We start from the raw sequence: 22559 nt of genomic DNA, 5'->3' as shown, positions 1-22559 counted from the left end.
GTGTGCGGCACCGTCGGCGTAGTGGGAAGCGGACTGCGCCTGCGCGCGGGACCCGGGAAAGGGTGGGGGTGCGACTGCGCACTGGCGGCGGGGAGCTAGAGGGAAGCGCCTGCGCAGAGTAAGACTCCGTGTCCGGACCAAAACTCCCAAGATGCCGTGAAAGCCGATTCCAAGCAACCGGAAGGCCGACTGGGGCGACGGGCGGGTGCGCCGCGAAAGCCAGCCAGTGGTGGTGTGCGGAAGGAGTGACGTATGCGCCTGGTCTTCCAGTAGCGGACGTCGGAAAGTGTGTTGAGCGCATGCGTCCTGTGGCACCCTAGAAAAAGGGGCTGCTGGCGGGCCGAGCTGAAGACATGGAGCAGGGCTACGGAGGTTCGTTTGGGCGGCTCATTTCGAGGTGGGGTGGCCAGGCGCTGCTCGGGCGACGCAGCCGCCGCTGCGTAGAGGGCCGCGGGGACAGGGCCTACGCCCGAGCACGGTTACTCCAGCCCGACCCAGCGGAGAGGAGGCCGGGGCGCGCGCGCGCTGCTCATTGGACCTCGGAGTCGTCGCTCCCAGGGCGCTGCGTGGGGATTGGCCGACGAGGCCTGAGGAGGCGGGCGGGGTTCGGCGGGCCGACGCTGCGGCGGGCTTCGGGGGGCGCCTTGGGCTGTCCTAGCCGTTTCTACCCCTCAGACCCGGCGGGACTGGCCCGGTCGACCCCGCCGCTCGGAGGTCCGCCTTCCCGCTTCGGAAGACCACAAAATGGCGGCGCCCGGGGGCGGAGCCACGGCACGAGCTTGTGGGGCGCCGGGCCCGCGGTTGGAGGCCGAGGGAGTTCGACTGCCTATCTCGGGGATGTGAGGCTTGGCCGGGGCTGCACGCTGTGCACGTGCTCCGTCGCGCCGGTCCCGGAAGCCGTCCGGGCGGCGCTGGTCGGGCCTTGCCCCACCAGTGCGCGGTCTCCGCAGGGGCTAGTGTCGGCGGGCGCCTGCCGCATACGTGACTCGTGCTGGCCTAGGACAGGACTTCGAGGGTCAGGTGTTGGGTCTCGTGCAGAATTGCAAACCTGATGTGCCCTGGGGTGGTGGCAGATCCTTGGCCTTCCTTCAGGCAGCCCCTCGTTGTGGCCTGGAGGTGTCTGGGGGCTGTGTAAGAGGGGACGTGCCTTTTCCCCACTTGGGCCTCAGGGTCTGCGGCAGGACGGGTTTTCTCGAGCGACTGGCTCTCAGTGTCCAGAATCCGAGATTTCTAGGATGCTTTTGCTGTGCGCTGGAAGCCAAGTTTGTCCGTGGAGAACAGTTGATGTTGGAATACGTGGGGTGGGGGGCTTAACCAGGTGCCGTCCCTATCCAAGTATCTATCCGAGGTTGGGGAAGCAAGCAGTCTGATCTTCGTTACAACAGCTAAAGAAAGGCACTGATCTTGAAAGGTGGCAGTGTTAGGATCCAGCAGAAGGAATTGCAAGAGAGCTGTTGAGGTGCCTGGTGTGCTTGGGTGTCTCCAGTGTTCTGGGGTGGCTCACCCTGGCTTTCCCCGTCTTCTCTGCAGTCTACCTGGGTCTCGCAATTCCTTGCCTGCTTCCCACCAGATCTTTCAGCCAGTAACCCTGCCCTATGCACGTCCTGAGCACGAAGAGGTTTTATGCTCCTGACTTCCTACCTGCCAGAACCCTTCAGGTTCCGGTTAGATGCTGGGGCCTCCTTGAGTCCCTCTGTGGCTTTTCCACCTCGAGTTATCTCTCAGGACTCGCTGAGCCTTGACAGTTGGTTCCTGACCATAGGAGGCACCTACATCTGAGTTCATGTCTCAGTTCTTCCATTCTCCAGCTCCATGATCATGGGCAAGTGCCAGCCTCTTGAGCCTCTGGGACAATAGGGTAAATATTATCTATCTGAAGGGGTGTTATGAGGTTATGTGATTAGTATATGGTATTTAGACTAGTGTTCTGTAGTTGGTCACTTGCCGTTAGGATCACTACTCTGTTTTTCTACCGCACAGGTGTAGAAAAGGCTGTGTGGCAAGGGAGACCGCAGCCTGCAAAGGGCAAACTTCAGCAATGTGTCTCTGAATCTCCAAGGCTTAGCTCTGTCATCTCTAAATGGCATTCGGGGACACCAACCAACATGTGCCCGTTGCCTGTCATGTGTGGGCACACACTAGGCCCTTGGCTAGCGGCTTGGGTTGTTCTGGAAAGAGAGACAGGGTATGTTCCTGTTTTGTAAAGGTGAGGATCATTGACAGGTGTGGATGGCTGCCTGTGCCCAGCTCCGTTTGAGGCTCCAGGGACACAGAAATGAAGAGGGCCCAGACAGATGCTGTCATGGGAGTCTGCAGGGGCAAGGGGAGCCCCCACAGAGAGGACTGCAGCCCGGATGCCTTAGGCCAGGCTGAAGCCCTGGGACATGAAGGCCCAGGGGAGCATGGGAGGGAGGGTCCGTGGTCACAAAGAAGTGAGGCCTGGAGAGGCACAGTCGTCTCCAAATTCTGAACTTTGTTCTCAGTTATGGGGGACTTAGGACTGCTTGGTGGGTGGGCCAAACTGGGAATGTGGACACAACTGTATCCTAGTCCTGGGTTAGCTGGCACCTTGTCCTGTGTCATCCCGGGTTGTGAATGGAGGCTCAGGCCAAGCTTCCTCCACAGGCTACTGGCAGAGCTGGCCCCAAAGTCTATCCCCCCCACTCTTTTCTGCTTTGACCTCAAGCCTGTGTGTGGAGTGTGGTAATGGCAATCAGCCCGCTCAGGACTTTTAGAGGGACAGTGTTGTGTTTATGCTGCCTTCTTGTGAGGCTGGCACTGAACTGTCCTTGAAGGCGACCACTCTAGGTGCCTCAGAGCGCCTCAGAAGCACCCGTTTTCCGTGTGACAAATAGGATCCTAACTCACAGGTCTTCTCTTCGCAGGCTATGGGGCATGGAGTGCTGGACCCACCAACACCCAAGGTAAGACTTCACGGGGAGGTGTGGATTCCACCCCACACACACCTGAGGCGCTAGCCTGCCAGAGCCCGGGACGGTGACCGTAACCTGGAGAGCGTGACAGGCACACTAGGGCTAGCCCAAGGATCTGGAGGAGACCTTTTCTGTAAAGGGCTGCATAGTAAACTTTTTTGGCTTTGGGGCTATACGTTCTCTGCCATGCAGAAGTCCCAGAGATGTTTATAAAAAAACAGACGTGGTTGTGTGCCAGTAATATTTAAAGATACTGAAATTTGCATACCGTATAGTTTTCATACGTGGTGAAAGAGCCTTTATTTTAGGGATTTATTATTCAGAGCAAATAGCTGAGGGTATGATAAGAGATTTTTATGATTAATAGACTTTATTTTTTAGTAGTTTTAGACTTAACGGGGTTGAGCAGATAGTCTCCTTTCACCCCAGCAGTTTCCTTTATTATTAATATCTTGCACTAGTGCAGTATGTTTATTATCAGTAACAAGTCAATTTCAATACATTGCCGTTAATTACAATCCACAGTTTAAATTAATAGTCGCTGTGGTTGCACAGTTCTGTGAGTTTTGACAAATATATAAATGGTGCATTTCGTGTCAAAATTCACATCATGAAATATTCTTTTTTTTTTTCTTTTTTTTTCCCTTCCCGTCTCCAACCATTTACAAAGCTAACACCCATCCTTAGCTTGCGGGCTGTACAAAAACAGGCAATGGGCTAGATTTGGCCTGGGGCCCTGTTTGCTGGCCCTGCTCTGGAATCTAGATCATAATGCTGGATGCTCAGGATGTTTAAAGGACCAGAATGTCCTCCCTGGTGGCGAGGTTGTCTGCTTTTTGCCAGCATTTGTTCCAGGGGATGGGATGAGGGCTTTCTTTGTTCTCTGACCCTGGAATTTGCCCCCAGCACCATTGAGGGTGGTGGGGTCACTTTTTCTCCCATCACCAAGTTTCCCAGGAGGAAGCTTTTTTCATGTTGCTTGGGTACATAATGTCCCCTTGCTTAGTTGAGTTGGGGACACAATCTTCCACTGATGTACTCGCTGTGTTAGCGGTGCCTGAGCTCTGGCAAGTGGTGAGAACTGGCACTTTCCAAGGGTTCTGCCAGAGGATCTAGCCTTGTCCGCCTCTTGGCTGGTGGCCCACACTGGACACTTCCTGGGAAGGCTGCACTTGTCCTTTCTCATTGTCCTGATGGGGGAGATCAGGCTTGCCTACAAGAGAAGTCTGGATCATGCTTAGCTGAGTAGAGCTGTAGGAAATGAGTTTTACAGCTAGTGGGCCCCAGCCATTCCTGGCCTCAATGGCCAACCAGGGGTGCACCTCCCACAGCACTGCCACAGCTGCCCACAGCCCTAGACCTGCGGTTGGTGGAGTAAGGTGACAGTTGGGGCTGGGGGGGTGGTGTGTGTGTCTCAGGCACTTTCATTCTGTAAACAAAGCTCTTGGCTATTTTTGTTTCTCTCAGGTGCATACGGAACCGGTGTGACCAGCTGGCAAGGTAGGCCCTCTGGGGATCTGTGGGCGCGCAAGAAGGCTTCTGATCGGCCACCTGATCCCAGAGGGGCTGGGATACAGAGACTTAACCCCTCCCCATGCCCCCCTACCCCCCCCGCGTCCTATTCTGGCTGTGCCCACAGCTCTCCTGAAGGCTTGGCAGGCCCAGGCAGTGTCAGGAACTTGCTGGCAGCTGGGGATCGTGACTGTGTTATGGGAGCAGCAGCCCCAACTGCCATTCACGGGCTCTCGGCCACCTCTGGCTTTGAGTGGGGAGCAAGTGTTCAGATCTGGTGCGGAAAGCCAACCACTCGTGGCTGAGGCTCAGCCTCTGTCCTTCTCTTGCCGCCCCTTGGCGGGTGATATTTACAGCGTGGGGTGATGCCAGCGCCACTTGGTTCCTTGACAGTCTTCCTTCTCTGTGGGCAGCGAGTGCTTCTCTCCAGACGTGGCAGCTGTAGACTGACCTTGGGGCCGCTGAGGTCTGATTTGGTTCTTCCTCCCTGTGGCAGGTTATGAAAACTACAATTATTATGGTGCCCAGAACACCAGCGTCACCACAGGAGCGACCTACAGCTATGGCCCAGCCTCATGGGAGGCCACCAAGGCCAACGACAGCCTGGGAGCTGGGGGCCCTGCCATGCACATGGCTTCTTATGGTCCAGAGCCGTGCACCGACAATTCCGACTCTCTCATCGCCAAGATCAATCAACGTTTGGACATGATGTCCAAGGAAGGAGGCAGGGGCGGGAGCAGCGGCGGTGGGGAGGGCATGCAGGACCGGGAGAGGTGATTATGGACCTGAGCCCTTCCCTGGGGATCCCACACCCCAGCTTTGTGCAGATGGCAGTGGGCACCCCCTCTTCCAGGGAGGGTTTTCCTCAGCTCCTTCCTGAACATGGAGTAGATGAGTTGGGCGTTATTTGGGCAGAGGCATTGTAATAGGACTTTCTGGTTTCCTGAGTGGTGGGGCTTAGGGTATGACTGTTAGCTAAATGACACCAGACTCCTTGTGTCTGCGTCAGGTACCTGTAGACCCTCTTGTTCTCACAGCCAAGGGCTCCATGCACCTCGTTCAACAACGTTCAAGGGGGATCGTGGGTGCACTTTGCCTTCTGAGCTTTCAGGAGGGCTGCATGGTGCTGTGTGCTGTTCTGAATGTCGTGAAGCCAGCTTTGCGGGAGACTTGCGCTTGGGCCCACAGTGAAGTGATGGTTATGCTTCCTTTGCAGCTCCTTCCGCTTCCAGTCGTTTGAGTCCTATGACTCCAGGTCTTGTCTGCCTGAGCACCATCCGTACCGCCCCAGCTACAGCTACGATTATGATTTTGACCTGGGGCCTGACCGAAATGGGGGCTTTAACAGTCAGTACAGTGACTGCCGGGACCCAGCCCGTGAGCGGGGCTCCCTTGATGGCTTCATGCGGGGCCGGGGCCAGGGCCAGGGCCGCTTTCAGGACCGGAGCACCCCCAGCACCTTCATGCGCAGCGACCCTTTCTTGCCGCCGCCGCCGGCAGCCTCCTCCGAGCCCCTTTCCGCTCCCTGGACGGAGATGAACTATGTGGGTGGGCGGGGCCTGGGAGGTCCCTCCCCCAGCAGGCCACCGCCTTCCCTCTTCTCCCAGTCCATGGCCCCAGACTTCAGTGTAATGGGCATGCAGGGGGCCGGCGGCTATGACAACTCTGCGCCCTATGGATGCGGCCGGTCACAGACCCGGATGAGGGATCGGGTAAGCCTCGGGAAGTTCTCTAATCTGCCGACTTCTCAAACAGCTTTATTGGGGAAAATTTGGGTACTGTAAAATTCACTCATTTTTTAAGTGTGCAATTGAGTGTTAGTAAAAACGTACAGAATTGCGCAACCTTCACCACCGTCTAATTTTACAGCATTTCCATCAATCCAGAAAGAAGCCAACCTCTGCCATTAGCAGTCACTCCCTGCTCTCTACTCCAGTCTTGACAACTGTTAATCTTTCTGTCTTTGTAGATTTACCTCTCTTAGACCTTTCACGGGAACGTGATCACATAATATGTGGCTTTTTGTGTCCAACTTCTTAGCATAAAATTGTGGGTGGTGGGAGGGTTCAACTATAGTCATCTTTGTTTTGTGACAAGATCAAAGATCTTTCCTGCCTTTGTTCTCTGATCTTACAACTTCTCCGATCTTCGTTTCTCTGGGGTTTCTTAATGGTCGGGGTAAGCGGTACATCGGATGTGCTTGTGTCTGTAGCCCAGACGGAGAGGGTTTGACCGCTGTGGCCCAGACAGCATGGGCAGGAAACGGAAGCAGTTGCACATCTACGATGAGCCTGACACCAAACTGGCCCGGGCTGACAGCGAAGGAGATTTTTCTGAAAATGGTATGCCCTGGGGGCCAGCAGGCCCGGGTGGGTGTGAGATGTGTCCGTTTTTGTGCTTGGCGCTCCTCCTGCCCGTCCATACAGTGGACATGTGTTGAACTCCAGAGTGGCGCGTATCACCCGCACTCCCATGGCCCCCACTGTAGTCAGGACAAGTGCTGGCTGCTCTGGGCGGTGAGCTTGGGAGGGTGAAAGGAGGGAGCCGGCTAACTACGGAGGGGCTGATTTTCCTTCTTCTTTGTGTCCGGTAGATGATGGAGCTGCTGACTTCCGGTCAGGAGATGAAGAATTCAGGGGTGTAAGTCCAACTTCACTGGTCAGCCTCCTTTGTTTCTGGTGTGGGATTTCTTCTTTACATTATTACCCTCTCTCTCCCAAAGAGGCAGGAACAGCTTCTGTGGTAGACTTGACTGCTGTGTGAGTGGATTTAAGAGTCTGACTTGCAGCTCAAGATTTGTACTTCTAACAGTACTTCCCTTCCTGGGGCTCAGTTAGTTGAGTGTCCGACTCTTGATTTCTGCTCAGGTCATGATCCCAGGGTCGTGGGATCGAGCCCTGCGTCTGGCTCTACACGCTGACAGCTCAGAACCTGTTTGGGATTCTCTCTCTCCCTCTGCCCCTTTCCCCTGCTTGTGCGCGCGCTCTCTCTCACGCTCTCTCTCTAAAACAAAAACCAACGATGCTTCTCTTCCTGAAAACACTCCCAGCCCTTCCCCCACAGACACTCCTGTGTCCTCAGTGATGTTCCTAGCTCCACACGTGGTAAGTGCAGTGGGCTGTGTGCGCTGAGGCTTTCAAACTGGCACGGAAGCCTTACTTACTGCCCGCTTTGTGCTGGTGCTCAGCTGCCTCCATGTTTTTCCGCCTTCAAAACCAATCATGAGAGACAGGCATTTAAGGCCAACTCAGCCATGACCATGCACAAGCACCTAGGGAGTCAGCCTTTGCCTACTGTCCCACTCCCTGCAAATTCTGATCCATGTCTGGGGCAGGGCCTGGAGATCTGAGTATATGAAGGTCTCAACCAACTCCTTCTGATGCTCAGATGGGTGGGGGGTCGGGGAGGCAGAATACAGTGAATTTTCGGGTTTTTCTGGGCGAACCTTATTTGCTCTTTATCTAGCTTCCCTAGATCTCGAGTCTGGGATCTAGATATTCTGTGTATCTGCTGCTGAGTAATTTAACCTTGAGCTTGATGGCTAAGAAATGGGCAGTATTGCACTTTTCAGTTAGGTGCATTTGTTATTACCTTGATAAATGTAAACAGATGGCCTGGAAATTTGGTAAAGCTCCTTTTCAGTAAAGAGTGCTGGAACTAGCATCCCACAAATCAGGGTTTCTTGATACAGAGCTGATGGGTGGGCTGTTGGCATTCCCATGTGCAGAACTGTGCGGGTGTGTTTGCCAGAGGGAATTCTTTAGCTTTAGAAAGAACTGAAAGAGGGCCACTGACCTTAATAAAACAGCACTTTAGTCGTTACAGAATCTCAGAAGGCAACCAGGAATAGTGATAGGACACACACAGCCTCTATCCCACTGCCCTGAGACTTGTCCTGACACATTGTGACCAGGTGGTGGCAGGGTGCTAGGTTGGTTGTGGAGAGTTCTGGAAACTCCACCTCACTGTCCAACTTTGTGTGTGCCCTTTTTCAGGAGGACGAGTTCTTTGACTCCGGGAGGCAGAGAGGTAGGCATCGCTCCATGTCCCTCTGAGCTTTGCTGTGACTGCCCGGCTCCTGGCCAGGCTGGACTTCTGAGCAAGCCCAGGGCCTGGATGGAGGTCCTGGCGGCTCAGGGCAGAAGAGGGGCCGTGGCCACCGGGTGGGCCTTGGCCATGGTGCTCACCCCCAGGCTTTGCTCCAGTGCTTAGAGCAGCACTTGCTGGAAACAGGTCTGTCTGCCTCACTTGATACAGGCTGTCACGAGAGGGGGCAAACCTCATCTCTGAGTATGTGCAGCAGCTTGCAGTGGCAGGGAAGGGAGAGTCTCAGAAACGCAAGAAAGAAAAGAAAAGGTGCTCTCCAGCCTGTCTGCTCTGTTCCCTATTGGCCTGTTGCAGGTCCCTGTACTGTTTTTTCCTGGGCTTCTTTCTTTTCACACTTCCCTGCGTTGCCAGCCCAGCGTTGTGCTCTCAGCCTCTGTGGTGGGCATGCTGGCGGCAGCAGCACACATGGCTGTGTGGGACTGAGTTCAGACACCTTCCTGGGTTGGGAGCTGGGGGTGGGGGGTGGGGAAGGGGAGGGCCTGTCACGTGCACCCAAGCCCGGGTCCTCCAGAGAGATTCCCTGCTCAGCAGGTCTCATCAGTGCCATTGTGGGAGACCGAAGAGTCTCAAGTAAGTGGCAAGAGCAGAGCAAGGTTCAACCCTTTCAGGGGGGGGTGTGGAGAAGCAGCCTGAGACACCGTGGCCTTGATCTTGCCATTTGTTTCTTTTCCTGTTCCCATTGGTCTGTCCATAGCTGGTTTTCCCCAAGAATCACAGGCTGGCTCCTTTGTGGCTCTGCTGCCATAAATCTGCAGGCCCCTGGCTTAGATGCTCCTTCTATGTGTTTAGACTTGGCCAACCCTCTGAGGCCCTCCCACATTGTTTATTGAAGTGATTACTCCTATGGCTTGGGACCACACAGCAGTACGCAGCTCATGCAGCAGGGTAAATGCTAAAGCAAAGGTGACATGTTTATTGCGCGCAGGTCCTGCTACCTACCCGGGATGACTTTGCTATTAAACAACAGTAATAGTTTCAGGCAGTGACCTCTTGCCAAAAATCCCACACGCCCTTTTGAGAGGCTTCTGAGCAGCGCACGCCGGTCGCCATCTTCGTGGGACAGTCTCGTGACTGGCATCAGGGGTAGGGGTTACAGTTCAGATGCTTATCCAACCTTTTTTCAGTGTCTGGCCCTGGCCCTGAGCCGTGGTGACCTGGCCTGGCCTCGCTTCACACCGGGACGCTGGGCTGCACAGCGCTCAGAGGAGCCTCTGCGCTGGCCCCAGGGGACGGACGGAGGACCAATTGGTCTCTTCCCACTTTTGTTTCTAGGACTGCTTCCCTCGTAGCCCTGGGAAAGCCCTAGATGGACGGTTTTTGTGAGTGGAAGATAGAGTTCGGGCCAGCAAGGACTGTCAGACCTGCTGAGGCCCTAGTTCAGAGGAGGCTGACGGGACAGTCGTCATGGTCCACCTAGAGGTGGGACGGAGGGCGGTAGAGCGGCTTGCTCTATTTTCTGAGGCCTTCCCGCTGCTGCCTCTTATCTGGGAAGAATCGCTTCTCTCTCTCCTTAAGTGATTTTGGGAGAAGACCGATGGCAGGGCACTGGATCAGAAAAGCAGGATAGGGAAGGACAGAGAGAGAGCAGGTGGCTGTGGTGTGAGTGGGATGGGCAGGCCGGGTCCCTGGCCCATCCCAGCCTCATCACACCATGGGGGCATGTGAGCTGACTCCCTGAGAACTCCCAAGGGTTCTCATCAAAGGCCTATCCCTGTTGGGAGCCTTTGACAGACTATTGGTGCCTCAGGGTATCCTGACCCTGCTGTGTTGGAGGTGGCAGAAGGCACGGGGTGCCTGGTGGTGGCCGAGCGGTGGTCCCCATCAAGCCCTGGTGCTCAGCATCTCTGCAGGCTCCTCAGGGCGTCTCGAAGGGACTTCTCTGTTACAGGAGAGAAGGACGATGAGGATGATGAAGTAAAGAAGAGAAAGGAAAAGCAAAGGAGGAGAGACCGCATGCGAGACCGAGCGGCAGACAGGTGAGGAGGCAGGCCCGGGGGGAGGTTGGCAGGAACCCGGGCACTGGTGAGGTTCTCCTGAGCTCATCTGTCTTCACTGCACAACGCAGGAGCGGTCTGGTTTGATCTGACTGTGGTGTCTGTCAGGAAATGCCAGTGAGGTCGAGAGGAGACAAAACTTGGGAGATGCCGATGGCACTACCTTCTTGCCAGTGAGTCGCTGGCCCGCATGTGTCCAGCAGGGGGCGCTATTGCTCTCCTGCCGACCCGTAGGGAGTTTCCCAGTCCACGGCTTGTATCTGTCACCCCAGACAGGTGAACTTCAGCAGAGCTGCTAAGAAGGTGCTTTGGGTGTCTTGACCAAATCCCGACCGCCTCTGGATTTCGGCATGGCAATTGTATACGTTTAGGTGCTACTTTACAAATTTAGTCTCTAGGTATAAAAAGAATTGCAAAAGTGCGAAGGGTGTTGGTGTGACCACACCATGTGCCTCTCTGCCTTTTCAGTGATCAGGTGGCTGCTGACTAGAAATGGAAACCACTGGTGGCCTTGTGAGTGCTTGGTTGCTCAGGCCTTGACTGCTCGCGGCTGTTTCTCTACACACAGGCTCTCTGTATGACCTGATGGGGAATCCTTTATGGCTCAAATGGGGTGGTGCTTTTCCTGTGCAGAGAAGTGCAAAACAGATGTTAGCAAAAGAGCTAACTGTAGAGGCAGGAAAGCCAGGAACTGGAAAGTAGGCACTTCCAAGTGTTAAACAGAAATTCATCGAAACATTTGTTTTTGTTTTTGTTTTTATTTTTAGTTTTTTAAGTTTATTTACTTATTTTGGGAGTGAGCAAGCAGGGAAGGGGCAGAGAGAGAGGGAGAGAGAGAATCCCAAACAGGCTCTGCACCATTAGCACGGAGCCCGATGTGGGGCTCAAACTCATGAACCAGGAGATCGCGACCTGAGCCGAAATCAGGAGTCGGGCAATTAACCAACTGAGCCACCCAGGCGTCCCTGAAATGCTTGTTTGTAAGTGAATAAGTAACGAACGATGGCTAGATCAGGTCTATTTCCATACTGTATGAGAACGGAGATGACATTTTCTCCAGAAGGAATCTTTAGACTCCACCCTAGTGACAGAGGGTCCTCAAAGAGACTTGGAGAAATAGTCACAAGGAAGCGTGAACCCTGTATTTATTTGGTAGCTTCCTGAGAGTTGTACGCATTCGTACACATAGGGCCCCAGAACTTTTTCTGTGCACTCCTCCAATGAGAGTATGTGCAAAAGTAAATGTCATATCTTGTCCAGAGAGGAGAAGCCTGCCATTGGGGGCCGGCAGCAGTCTGAGTTGGTAGATGAGGACTCCTGAGTGCCACCGGGTCCATGCTATTACCCCATGTGCGCCAGGGCCTCCTGGGCAGAGCCGAGGGAAGCAGCGCCCTGCTCTGGGGGCATAGGGCTCTGCAAGCTGCTCTCCTCTTGCCCTATAGCATGACTGCATTTGTGAGATTTTGAAAGCAGGCAACAAAGAAATGTGGTTTTAGCTGTAAAATTTGATATGACAGGCCTTTACATTGAGTCCCATGGGAAAACTTATCTTGGGTTTTATAGGTTTTAAATTGTGTAAGGTCTTCCAGGAATACCCCCTCACGGAGGTTACCTCAGGGGTGCCAGGGTGGCTCAGTCCATTGGGCATCCGACTTTAGCTCAGGTCATGATCTCGAGGTTCGTGGGTTGGAGCCCCACTTCGGGCTCTGTGCTGACAGCTCAGAGCCTGGAGCCTTCTTTGGATTCTGTGTCTCCCTCTGTCTCCCTGCCCCTCCCCTGCTCATGTCCATTCTCTCGAAAATAAACATTAAAAAGAGTATACAGCGGTGCCTGGGTGGCTCAGTGGTTGGGCATCTGACTTCGGCTTAGGTCATAATCTCGCAGTTCATGGGTTCAAACCCCGCGTTGGGTTCTGTGCTGACAGCTCAGAGACTGGAGCCTGCTTCGGATTCTGTGTCTCCCTCTCTCTGCCCCTCCCCCAATCAATGAGCTTGCTTGCGTGCTCTCTCTCAAAGATAAACATGTAAAACAATGTTTTTAAATGAGGTTATCTCATGTTATTCTGGTGGCTGCAGAAAGAAGTTATGGAATTACTATGCCCCCCCCAGAGCAGTGGTCTGGAGGCTTTTAGAGAGTCCACAGTTTTGGAAAATCTCCACCTTAGGGTGCTCTCTTAGGGGCCTTTGGGCCCAGCAGACTGGAATGGTGCATGAATCACCTCCCTGAACTACTCGCAAGGTTTTACTCCCATTCTTGACATGGGGAAACCTGGGGTAATGGCTACTCTGATGCCCTGTGTGAAGTCAGAAGTCTTGGTATAGAAATTGCTTTCCCATTTCCGTTGCAGTTCTGACTGGAGGTGAACTGATTGCATCATTGCTCTTTTCGTCTTCCCTCTCCAGGATTCAGTTCGCCTGTTCTGTGTGCAAGTTTCGTAGCTTTGAAGAAGATGAAATCCAGAAGCATCTACAAAGCAAATTTCACAAAGAGACACTGAGGTTTATAAGTACCAAACTCCCTGACAAGACCGTACAGTTCCTCCAGGTAAAGCACACTTCGTGTCCATCACAGTGTTTCCTGATGGGCCTGCCGGAGTCGGGTCCCTCACGGAGAAGGGACGGGGAAGGGAAGTATGAGGCCTGGGCTTTCCAGAATAACAGTGTACAAGTCCCAGGTCTGAGGGAGAGCCGAGTGCTCTGGCCATTGTAGTTCCCTCGAGCTGCTCGGAGAGCCATCTCCCCGTCCCGGGGTGGCTGAGACAGGGCTGTCCTCCTCCAGGGGCTTGGCAGCCGCCCTCAGTGAGCTGCCTCTGGTGCGGCCGGGAGACAGGCAGACACAGCGCCCTGCCATTTCATTCAGTGCCATCTTCTCTAGGAGTACATCGTAAACAGGAATAAGAAAATTGAGAAGCGGCGTCAGGAGCTGATGGAGAAGGAAAGCACAAAACCCAAACCAGACCCTTTCAAAGGTGAGTCATGGTCTTGGGGCACGTGGCTGGGTGCAAAGCCAGCCCGTTGTAGGGTTGCTGAGCATGTGACCTGAGGACCCTCGGGTGGGACACCTAGCAATGGAAAGAAGCCCTTGAGTGTGTCTAATGAAGGTCACTTTACTGGTGGCTTTTCGGAGTGATACTACGCCCCCTGATGTTTCTTCGTCCTTTGTATGAAATGACCAGATGGATGAAAAAAGTTGAGTAAAATTGCCCAGTGCAGATGTGCTTCCATCTGCACCCTCCTGCTAGAGGGCGGGTGTTGCCTGTCACAGATTTCTGCCCTAACCCGATCCTTGGGGACGAACCCACCAGGACAAAACGTGGGCCCTGTTGGGGAGCAGGAGGACAGTATCACCTGATGCTGTCCCAAATTGCACCAGACTTGGGTTGTACCCATAGGGATCGGCCAGGAGCACTTTTTCAAGAAGATAGAGGCGGCTCACTGCCTGGCTTGTGACATGCTGATCCCCGCGCAGCATCAGCTCCTCCAGCGGCACCTGCACTCGGTCGACCACAATCACAACCGCAGGGTGAGTCCCCTCCTCGTGCCGAGCCAGCCGAGCCTTTCCAGGCTGCCACTGGTGGGACACGGGGCCTTCTGTGTCTTGTGGGGAATGCGAGCATCTTGAGGAGCTTTTTAACATACTCTGTTGAGTCTGTCATTTCGTCAGTGGATTGTAAGACACGTCCGAATTTCTGTTAAAATGTGAGAAAATGTGTTACTTAACAGACTTCAGTAGAGGAGGTGAAATTCTCCTGGTTGAGAATGTTCCCTGTAAGTCACACAGGTAAATTTCCTAGTTGTTGACAAACCAGATTTCCTATAAGCTGAGGCTGAGGGCCATTCAGAGCACAGTGGCCTGGGGGGCCCAGAGTTAAGAACGGATTGGGGCTAAACTAGCTGGTGGGGACTGAGGCTATAAACGTGTAGACCCAGGGTGTTGGCAGGTTTTTTATAAAGGGTCACGTGGCAGATACTTCCATGGGGTCTCTTGACATGTCAAGTCTGCTGCTGATGGGCACCAGCAGCCAGAGTACAGAAGTAGTGGGTGTGGCCGCATGTGGCCCCTAGGCTCACTTGCTGAGCCCTGGTTTTTGTCTCTGTCCTTCGTTCACCCGACTATCAAACGGAGATGTCAGTACCTGCCTGTGCATCTCCTAGTTGATTAAAGATCATCCAGGAAACACAACACAAATAAGCAGTATCGTTTCAGTGGGTCAAGATCAAAAATAATCCAGGTGGTTGCAGAATCCCTACTTCTCCCGTTGAATTTACTCATAAAGTCACCTTAACTCAAGAAACTGAAAAGAAAAAACTTGTCCTTTTCCCATGCTGAGTCCGCATAGCATCTGATGTGTAAATATTCTCGTTTCATGCTTGTTCGTGCACACGGTACCTGGCAGGCCCTGGTGTGTCAGTGGTGATCAGACTTTTCTACACTGTCCCAGTTCCAGTGTCTCTCCAGGGCCTTCTTTCCTTATGGGAGTCTGGCATTTTGGGACTTGCCACTTGCCACAGTGAAGAAAGATACTGGTCTTTTTCTTGTTTAGGGCTGATCCCAGGGCAACTCAGGGTAGCCTGGCTAGTTTTCTTGCTCCTTGCTGCACACCAGGTCTAAAAGTCCACGTTTGGTTCCCTTTGCAGTTGGCTGCTGAACAGTTCAAGAAAACCAGTCTCCATGTGGCTAAGAGTGTTTTGAACAACAGACACATAGTGAAGATGCTGGAAAAATACCTCAAGGTTTGTGCTTAGGGGTCCAGTATACGGGAGAAGCTTTTGGAATGGAGGATGAACTCTACAAGTGCAGAATTGCACCCAGAGTACAGTATTTAGCATTTCTAAGTCTTTTGAAGAATCAAGGGACGCCGGAAGGTGTCAGGTTTGGCAATTCCACAGCGGTGGGTTTCCTGCGACCCCCCTTGCTTGCGTGGGGTCTGGGACACGGTCCTGCTTGATTTGCGCCTACAGTGGTGCTGGCTCACCATGGGAAAGCTTGAATATCCATGAAATCCTGAGCAAGTGATTGTGAGATGCTTAAGGAAGAATGCAAGTTAGATGCTAACTATCCAGGAAAGAAGCCAAAAAGAGACTTGCTGGCAGAGACAACCAACAAGAGGGAGGGGGAGGAAAGAGTTGGTGGTGCCACGACTACTGTGCCTTAGTGACCCGAGCAGAGTAATAAAAAGTCCCAGAGAGGGTGCCCCAGGGAGAGGTCCGGCTGGAAGAGCCCCTGGTTCCTCCTTGGGAAGCCCATCTGTTAAATGCTTAGCCCCAGACCTCACTGTTTGGGGCTGGCAGTTAGGCTCCAGCACAGCCTGACTGGAAGGATCTGTTTGCCCACCTCTCATTTATTGAATCTGCCAGTATTGGATGCTTCGTGCTACCCGGTAAAAAGGCATCACAGAATCTAATTTTTTTATTGCATTTATTTTTTTAATCAGAGAGCACACACGTGTGCGAAGTTCGGGGAGGGAGAGGGGGAGTCTCAAGTAGGCTCCATGCACAACACAGAGCCTGACGCTGGGCTCGATCCCACAACTCTGGGATCATGACCTGAGCCGAAATCAATAGTCAACTGGACGTTCAACTGACTGAGCCACCCAGGCGCCCCAAGGCATCATAGGATCTAAATAAATAACCATGACTGGTTAGTGTTTTGTGTCATGGCTTAAACAGATTTAAAGTTTCTTGAGTCAGGTGTAGATGCAAACTTCAAACACCATATTTTATGTATTCGTATATTTAAAGATTTTTTTTTAAGTCATCTCTACGCCTACTGTGGGGCTCGAACTCACAACCCTGAGACCAAAAGTCGCATGCTCCACTGACTGAGCCAGCCAGGCATCCCCTAAACACCATATTTTAAAACCTATTTCCTAATCTGCCGGTGGTGACGTTTACTTTTTCTAAACTAGAGGCGGTTGTAGCATACGCTGAAAGAAGTTTGGCTTCTCAGAGTCTGACTTGGGTTCAATCCTGATTGATGCTTAATAGTCGTGTGGCCTTTGACAAGTTGCTGAGACTCATTTCCTTGTCTGCAAAATGGGGCAACTCTTATATAACCAGGGCTGTGTACTTAAACTAAAATTTGAAACTCAGCTTCCTGTTATGAGGGTTTTTTTGCTTTAATTGGGTTAAGAAATCCTAGGTCTTTTTGAACTTCACTATTAATTATATGCTTGAATTAAAAAGTGCAAAGCCGGGGTGGGGGAGCAGTTATTGTGTTAAATATTTGTAAATACTCTCCTCTAAATTTTACAAAGCCTTTGAAGAAGGGGGAAAAGTATCTTTCAAAAACCCATTGCAGAGATTGAAATTACTAATGTTAAAACCAAGAATACCCCCTTATTCTGCTTATACCATATGCCCTAGCTAACTAAATAAGAAAATTAAAGTTAAAAGGCAAAACAGTTGTGGTGAAGCTTTTCTGGATCCATAGGCCCTGAGCACCCGTAGGATTAACCCCCCTGCTGTAGTTGAAGGCATTTCTGTTGTTGAAGGGGCATCATAAGAACCCGGACTCCTGGCCGCCTGGGCCACCTTCAGCCTTTCATCTGGACAGCTCTGTAGGCCGCATTGACCTTTTCCTCTTCTTGGCCAGGGTGAAGACCCTTTCACCAACGAAGCCGTTGATCCAGAAGTCGAAGGAGATGACAATTTAGGAGGTGAGGATAAGGAAGAGACACCTGAAGAGGTGGCTGCGGAGGTCTTAGCTGAGGTTATTACGGCAGCAGTGAGAGCCGTAGACGGGGCGGGAGCGCCTGCTCCGGAAGGCAGTGAAATGCTGGCCGAAGGGGAAGGCCCCGTGGACTCGGCGGAGGCCACTCGTGGCCCCCACTCTGAACAGCTGGGAGAAGTGGAGACACCGTGTGGCACAGCATCTGAGAAGGGCAGCGCTGAAGCAGAGGCTGGGGGTGAAGCCGCCCTGGCCAGCAATGAGGCCGCTGAGGCCAGAGGCGAAGTGGCAGCAGAGGTGGAGGGCGCCGAGGTCGTCCCTGCTCCTGCTCCTGCTCCTGCCCCGGCTGCTGCGGGAGCCAAAGAGAAGCAGACGGAGCAGACGGATGCAGAGCCCGAAGGTGACCTTCCCACAGACTGAGCCTCCTCCCCGTTTCAGGGGATGTGTTTCAGAAATGCGTTGCTCTCTCTCCTTTTGCATTGCTCTCTCTCACTGTTTGTAAGCAGTGCTAGGTGTGTTACTGGAATATGCTGGAAACTTTGGTGAAGAGACCCAGCCATTTCCTTCCAAAAAGTGTACCTCACGGGCTTGTGTTGCAGAGTTGTCTGGCTTTCCGCCTTGGTTTAAAGGCTGCAGAAGTTGTACATTCCCCCAAGTGGCTGTGAAATCTCTCTACACTGCAGTTGGAGTAATAAAAGTTGGGTAATTAGATTTTGATGATATTTTGCTTGTTAAATACAGCAACTGGCTGAATGCCCTTTTTATTATTATTTTTTTTTTTTCTGAGAGCAGCTTAATACTAGGGTATATCTTGTTTTATAAAGGGTTTTTTGGGTTTTTTTTAAGTTTCAAGAATTTGCTTTGGCTTCAGTTTTTGACCTGCTTCGGGAGCATACCGTGTGTGGTGTGTGATCCTCACAAGATGTAGCAGAATCTTGTTAACTTGATGTTGGTTCTGTCACGTCAGTGACCTCTTCTCAAAGGCCTCATGAATCTGACAGACTGGCACCCTTGGACGCCCTCCCGCTTGCCCCTCAAGAATGAGGACATTTTGCCTAGGGCATTATTTTCCCAATCTTTAGTCTTTGGTGTATCACCTTTATAGTTTTTGTTTTGTTTTTACCTCATTTGTGTTCCACCTTTGTTACTTCAGGGTTGGGTTTTTTTTTTTTTTCTTCCTTTAAAGTGAGTTGCTTCTATCTACTTCAATATATTTAGAAAGAAAACTTGGTGTCACTCCCATGAATGGAAAACAAATATAAATTGCCATAGATAGATGCTATCTGTAAGAAATGAATACAGTGAAATACACACATTTCAAATACTACCCCTTTGGAGGTTTAGGGATCTGGGAAAGTTAGCCTGTGTAAAAGGGTAGGAAGTGAGTTATACTTTGATATAATCAAGAGAATTGAAAGACGCTTCCCTTTTGAAATGATACTGCTGGGCCTGTTTCCCTGCAAAGCTTTGAACTGTCTCACTCGGGGAAGCATCGGCGGGGGCGGGGGGGGGGGGGGGGCGGGGCGGGGAATTTACTAGATGGTAAAAGACTTGAGGAGCACCTGTTGTGCACAAGGTGCTAATCCCCGATAAAAGTTAAGATATGGGCCCTGCTCTCAAGGAGCTTTATTGGAGACGAGATGAATATTTATGAAAGGTCAATATAAGAACTAGAAACAAATAAATTGCTCAGTAAGCAAGAAAATGGTGTCTGAATTGTGTCTGTCATCACCACTACACAGATGTGCCTTAGTTTGTGTGTGCCCTTTGAAGTGTCTTCTCTCGAGGCAAAAAGGTTGTGGCATTGCACATCAGTAGTCTGAAAAAGGATGACAGAACGATGAAACTGTTCTGTTCTGCTTCTCTTGTAAAACGCACTCCACGGCCTGTCATTAAACCTATCTAAACTTCCGTGTGGTCCTTCCACGCCCACCCAGTCGTGAAGTGACATGAATCGTTTTATTCCTCAATTACACTGAAACCAGGCCCTGGTTCCCCGAGATGGGAGTAACTACTTGGATTGCAGAGAGGGATGCCCTTCTGCCCCAAGAAGACAGGAATGAACTGCAGACTTCCTCCTTTCAGTTATTTCCCACGTGCAGAGGAGAAACTGCAGGGGGAGGTTAAGTAACTTTTAGGGTCACCTACCAAACATGAAGGTACCCAAATTATGCACGGATCTGTGGGACACCACTGGCCATAAACTTGACTGAGAGTACCTTTATTAAAAAGGGTTTGGAGAATTTGGTCAACCCTGCTATTCCCAGACAGAAAGATCTTAGAAACAGCCTGATTTCAACTTCACGTCACCCCTATTGTGGGCTTGTGTGGTTTCACTGAGTTTTTATGAAATTATTTAATACAGTTGCTAATGGGTAAACAATACAGTGTAAAGAGCAAAGTGCTCATTCAGGAGTACATCAGGGGAGGCTGGCTGGCTGTTGGAAGAGCACGTGGCTCAAACCCTGGGTGCTAAGTTCGAGCCCCACCTTAGGTGTAGAGATTTCTAAGAGGATGCATAGTCATTAGTGTTACTAAGTCCCCTCCAATTAAATTTTGGACCATAAAAAAGCCATTTCTACTGCCTGACAACCTGGCTGAAAAGTGGGCCTTGCTCACATAAGTGTGGCCAGTAGTGATTAGACAGGCACAGGAAAGTTCAGGAACTAAAGAACAAACAGAAGAGCCTTTTAGCAATTGTTTGGTAGTAGCCTCCTTGGAGCACTTAGTAAACACATGGGCATGGGAAAAACCCATGGTGTGGCTTTACACTTCATAGTGGTGGCTCCTGGATCATTGAGAAAGTATGGGGCCACTTCCTTTACCTTCTACAAGGACACTGAGGCCAATGAGATTGGTTTTCCACAAGCAGACTTAGTCTACATACCTCCTCTCAAAACTATCAGGTGCAGGTATACTTTATATAGATAAATTAGAATTCAGTTTGGGGGACAATATGGTTTGGTAGGGGACAATCCACTCATGGGCGTGGGTGTCAGTTGAATGAGATAAACATTTGGCTCTATTGAAAAAGTGGTTTGAGCTCAATGTTTTTCTTTTTTAGAGGTAAAAGTCACAACAAAATGAGCCATTCACCATTTAAAAATTTTTTTAAGATTTTAACTTTTATTTCATTAAAAAATTTTTTAATGTTTATTTTTGAAGGAGAAAGAGCACGAGCAGGGGAGGGGCAGAGAGAGGGAGACACGGAATCTGAAATGGGCTCCAGGCTCAGCTGTCAGCAGAGCCTGATGCGGGGCTTGAACCCACAAACCATGAGATCAAGACCTAAGCCGAAGTGGGATGCTTGACCGACTGAGCCACCCAGGCACCCCAAATGATTTTATTTTTATAGAGCACACACATGAACGGGGGAGACAGAATCCTAAGCAGGCTCCACGCTCTGTGCTGAGCCCCACGTGGAGCTCAATCCCACGACCCTGGGATCGTGACCGAAGTGGAAATCAAGTCGGACACTCAACCCACTGAGCCACCCAGGCACCCCTAAGAGATTTTTTTAAAAAAGACTATTTTGAGAGTGTGTGTGCGTGCATGAGCAAGGCAGGGGCAGAGATAATGGGAGAGAGAGAATCCCAAGCAGGCTCCAGCACTGTCACCATAGAGCCCAACAAGAGGCTCAAATTCATGAACCAGATCATGACCTGAACCGAAACCAAGAGTCAGATGCTTAACTGACTGAGCCACCCAGGCACCACTAAAATATTTTAAAGTAATCTCTACACCCAATGTGAGGATGGAACTTAGATCCATGAAATCAAGAGTTGCACGCTCCACTAAGCCAGCCAGGTGCTCCTCCATTAGCCATTTTAAAGTGGACAATGTACTCCCTCTCTCAAAAAAAAAAAAAAAAAAAAAAGGTGCCTGCCTGGGTGGCTCAATTGTTAAGATGGACAGTGCAGTGGCATCTGGGATACTCGCAATGTTGGGCAGCCATCACCTATAACTGGTTCCAAGACATTTTCCTCACCCTAAAAGGAAACTGTATCCCCATTCTCAATAACCCCATTCCTCCTCCCATCCCTTGACGGCCACTAATATGCTGTCTCTGGATTTATGTGGTCGGGCTATTTCACGTAGAGGGAACCATACATCACCTTTTCAGTATGATTTCTTTCACGAAGCATGTTTTTGAGGTTCCTCCATGCTGTAGCTGGTGTCAGTACATCATTCATTTTTATGGCTGAATAATATCCAGTCATCCAATAATGGACATCTAAGTTGTTTCCACATTTTGACTATTGTGAATAGTGCTGCTAGAAACTTTTTCTGTTTTTTAAAGTAGGCTCCACGCTAGGTGTGGAGCCCAATACAGGGCTTGAACTCATGACCTTGAGATCAAAACCTGGGCTGAGATCAAGAGTCGAATGCTTAGCGGAGTCCTTAGTTGGAATTAGACCTGCAAATTACAGTTGGTCAAGGCTGTGGTCTCATGTGAAGGCTTGACTATGGAAGGTTATCCCTTCAGTGTTGACAGTGTGGTGGTTAGCAGAACTAAGTTCCTTGCAGCTGCTGGACTGAGGGAAGGCTTTGGCTCCTTGCTGGCTATTGGCGAGAAGCCACCCTCAGCCTCTTGCCATATGGGCCTCTCCTATACAGCAGCTTGCTTCATCAAAATGTGCAAGCTGAGAAAGCAAAAGAGACGAACCAGATGAAAGCCAGTCTTCTGTAACCTGATCGTGAAAGTGACATCCCATCACTTTTCAGAGAATCTCTTTACTACCAGCAAATCACTAGGTCCAGCCCACACTCAAGGGGAGATTACACAAGGATGTGAACACCAGAAGGTGGGGATTCACTGGGGGCCATCTTTGAAAGTTGCCTATCACAGAATTCTATCTAAATCCAGATATAGATGCTTTTCTTATGCACATATTAAGAACGACCCATGTTCCTTGAGGAGAGGAACAGGAGATGTAGGCTTTCGGTCTTGACATGTACTTACACTGATGACAGCAGGTGGTTCCCACCAAGCTTTAAAGCAGGCCTACCCAGGGAGTCCCTGCTAAAATATGTTCCACCAGGCGTCCTTCCCCAGAATAACCTGGCTTCAACCCTGGTGAAAATCGGTCAAACAAGAAACCTTCCCAATGCCAAAGAATTTTTTTTAGCAGCTGGAACAGCCTCACTTGGTTCAATGTCACTCATTCTGGTGCCATGATGATTCCACAGGGCCTTGAACTCATGGGACTGTCAGTGGCTCGTGACTGAAATTCTACCAGCAACGCTTTTAGCTGCCTCTATGCTTTGGCATCACCAGCCTTCTGTGTGGGCCTTAAACTAGAAGGTGTCTTATGATGTTGCTCATTTCCCGGTCATACATTCA

General features: G+C 51.2%; 1 protein-coding gene across 2 annotated transcripts; it reads left to right on the top strand.

The window, feature by feature from the left end:
* Positions 1–99: 99 nt before the first annotated feature.
* AKAP8 (A-kinase anchoring protein 8) lies at positions 100–17926 on the top strand. 2 transcript variants are annotated; one of them, XM_043586884.1, is made up of 14 exons: positions 100–372; positions 2886–2924; positions 4401–4433; positions 4942–5218; positions 5662–6157; positions 6658–6787; positions 7039–7085; positions 8441–8474; positions 10441–10528; positions 12949–13090; positions 13421–13514; positions 13938–14068; positions 15184–15279; positions 17141–17926. In XM_043586884.1, exons 1-14 carry the CDS (start codon positions 354–356, stop codon positions 17633–17635), a joined length of 2121 nt encoding a protein of 706 aa, XP_043442819.1. In that variant the 5' UTR covers positions 100–353; the 3' UTR covers positions 17636–17926. The 2 variants fall into 2 exon arrangements, with proteins under 2 accessions (XP_043442819.1, XP_043442820.1); XM_043586885.1 differs by lacking the exon at positions 100–372 and adding an exon at positions 1057–1858 and having other exon boundaries at positions 4942–5169.
* The last annotated feature ends 4633 nt before the right edge of the window (positions 17927–22559 follow it).

The sequence above is a fragment of the Prionailurus bengalensis genome, chromosome A2, assembly GCF_016509475.1.
Source record: "Prionailurus bengalensis isolate Pbe53 chromosome A2, Fcat_Pben_1.1_paternal_pri, whole genome shotgun sequence".
NCBI lineage: Eukaryota > Metazoa > Chordata > Mammalia > Carnivora > Felidae > Prionailurus > Prionailurus bengalensis.
The sequence above is the reverse complement of the archived record's forward strand: the minus strand, read 5'-3'. Positions and strand labels throughout refer to the sequence as shown.

Bases quoted from the DNA above. Each gene is read 5' to 3' on its own strand.
- AKAP8 (XM_043586884.1), top strand. The intron at 4,434-4,941 runs GTAGGCCCTCTG...TCCCTGTGGCAG, and splicing joins CGGTGTGACCAGCTGGCAAG to GTTATGAAAACTACAATTAT. The intron at 13,091-13,420 runs GTAAAGCACACT...CATCTTCTCTAG, and splicing joins AGACCGTACAGTTCCTCCAG to GAGTACATCGTAAACAGGAA.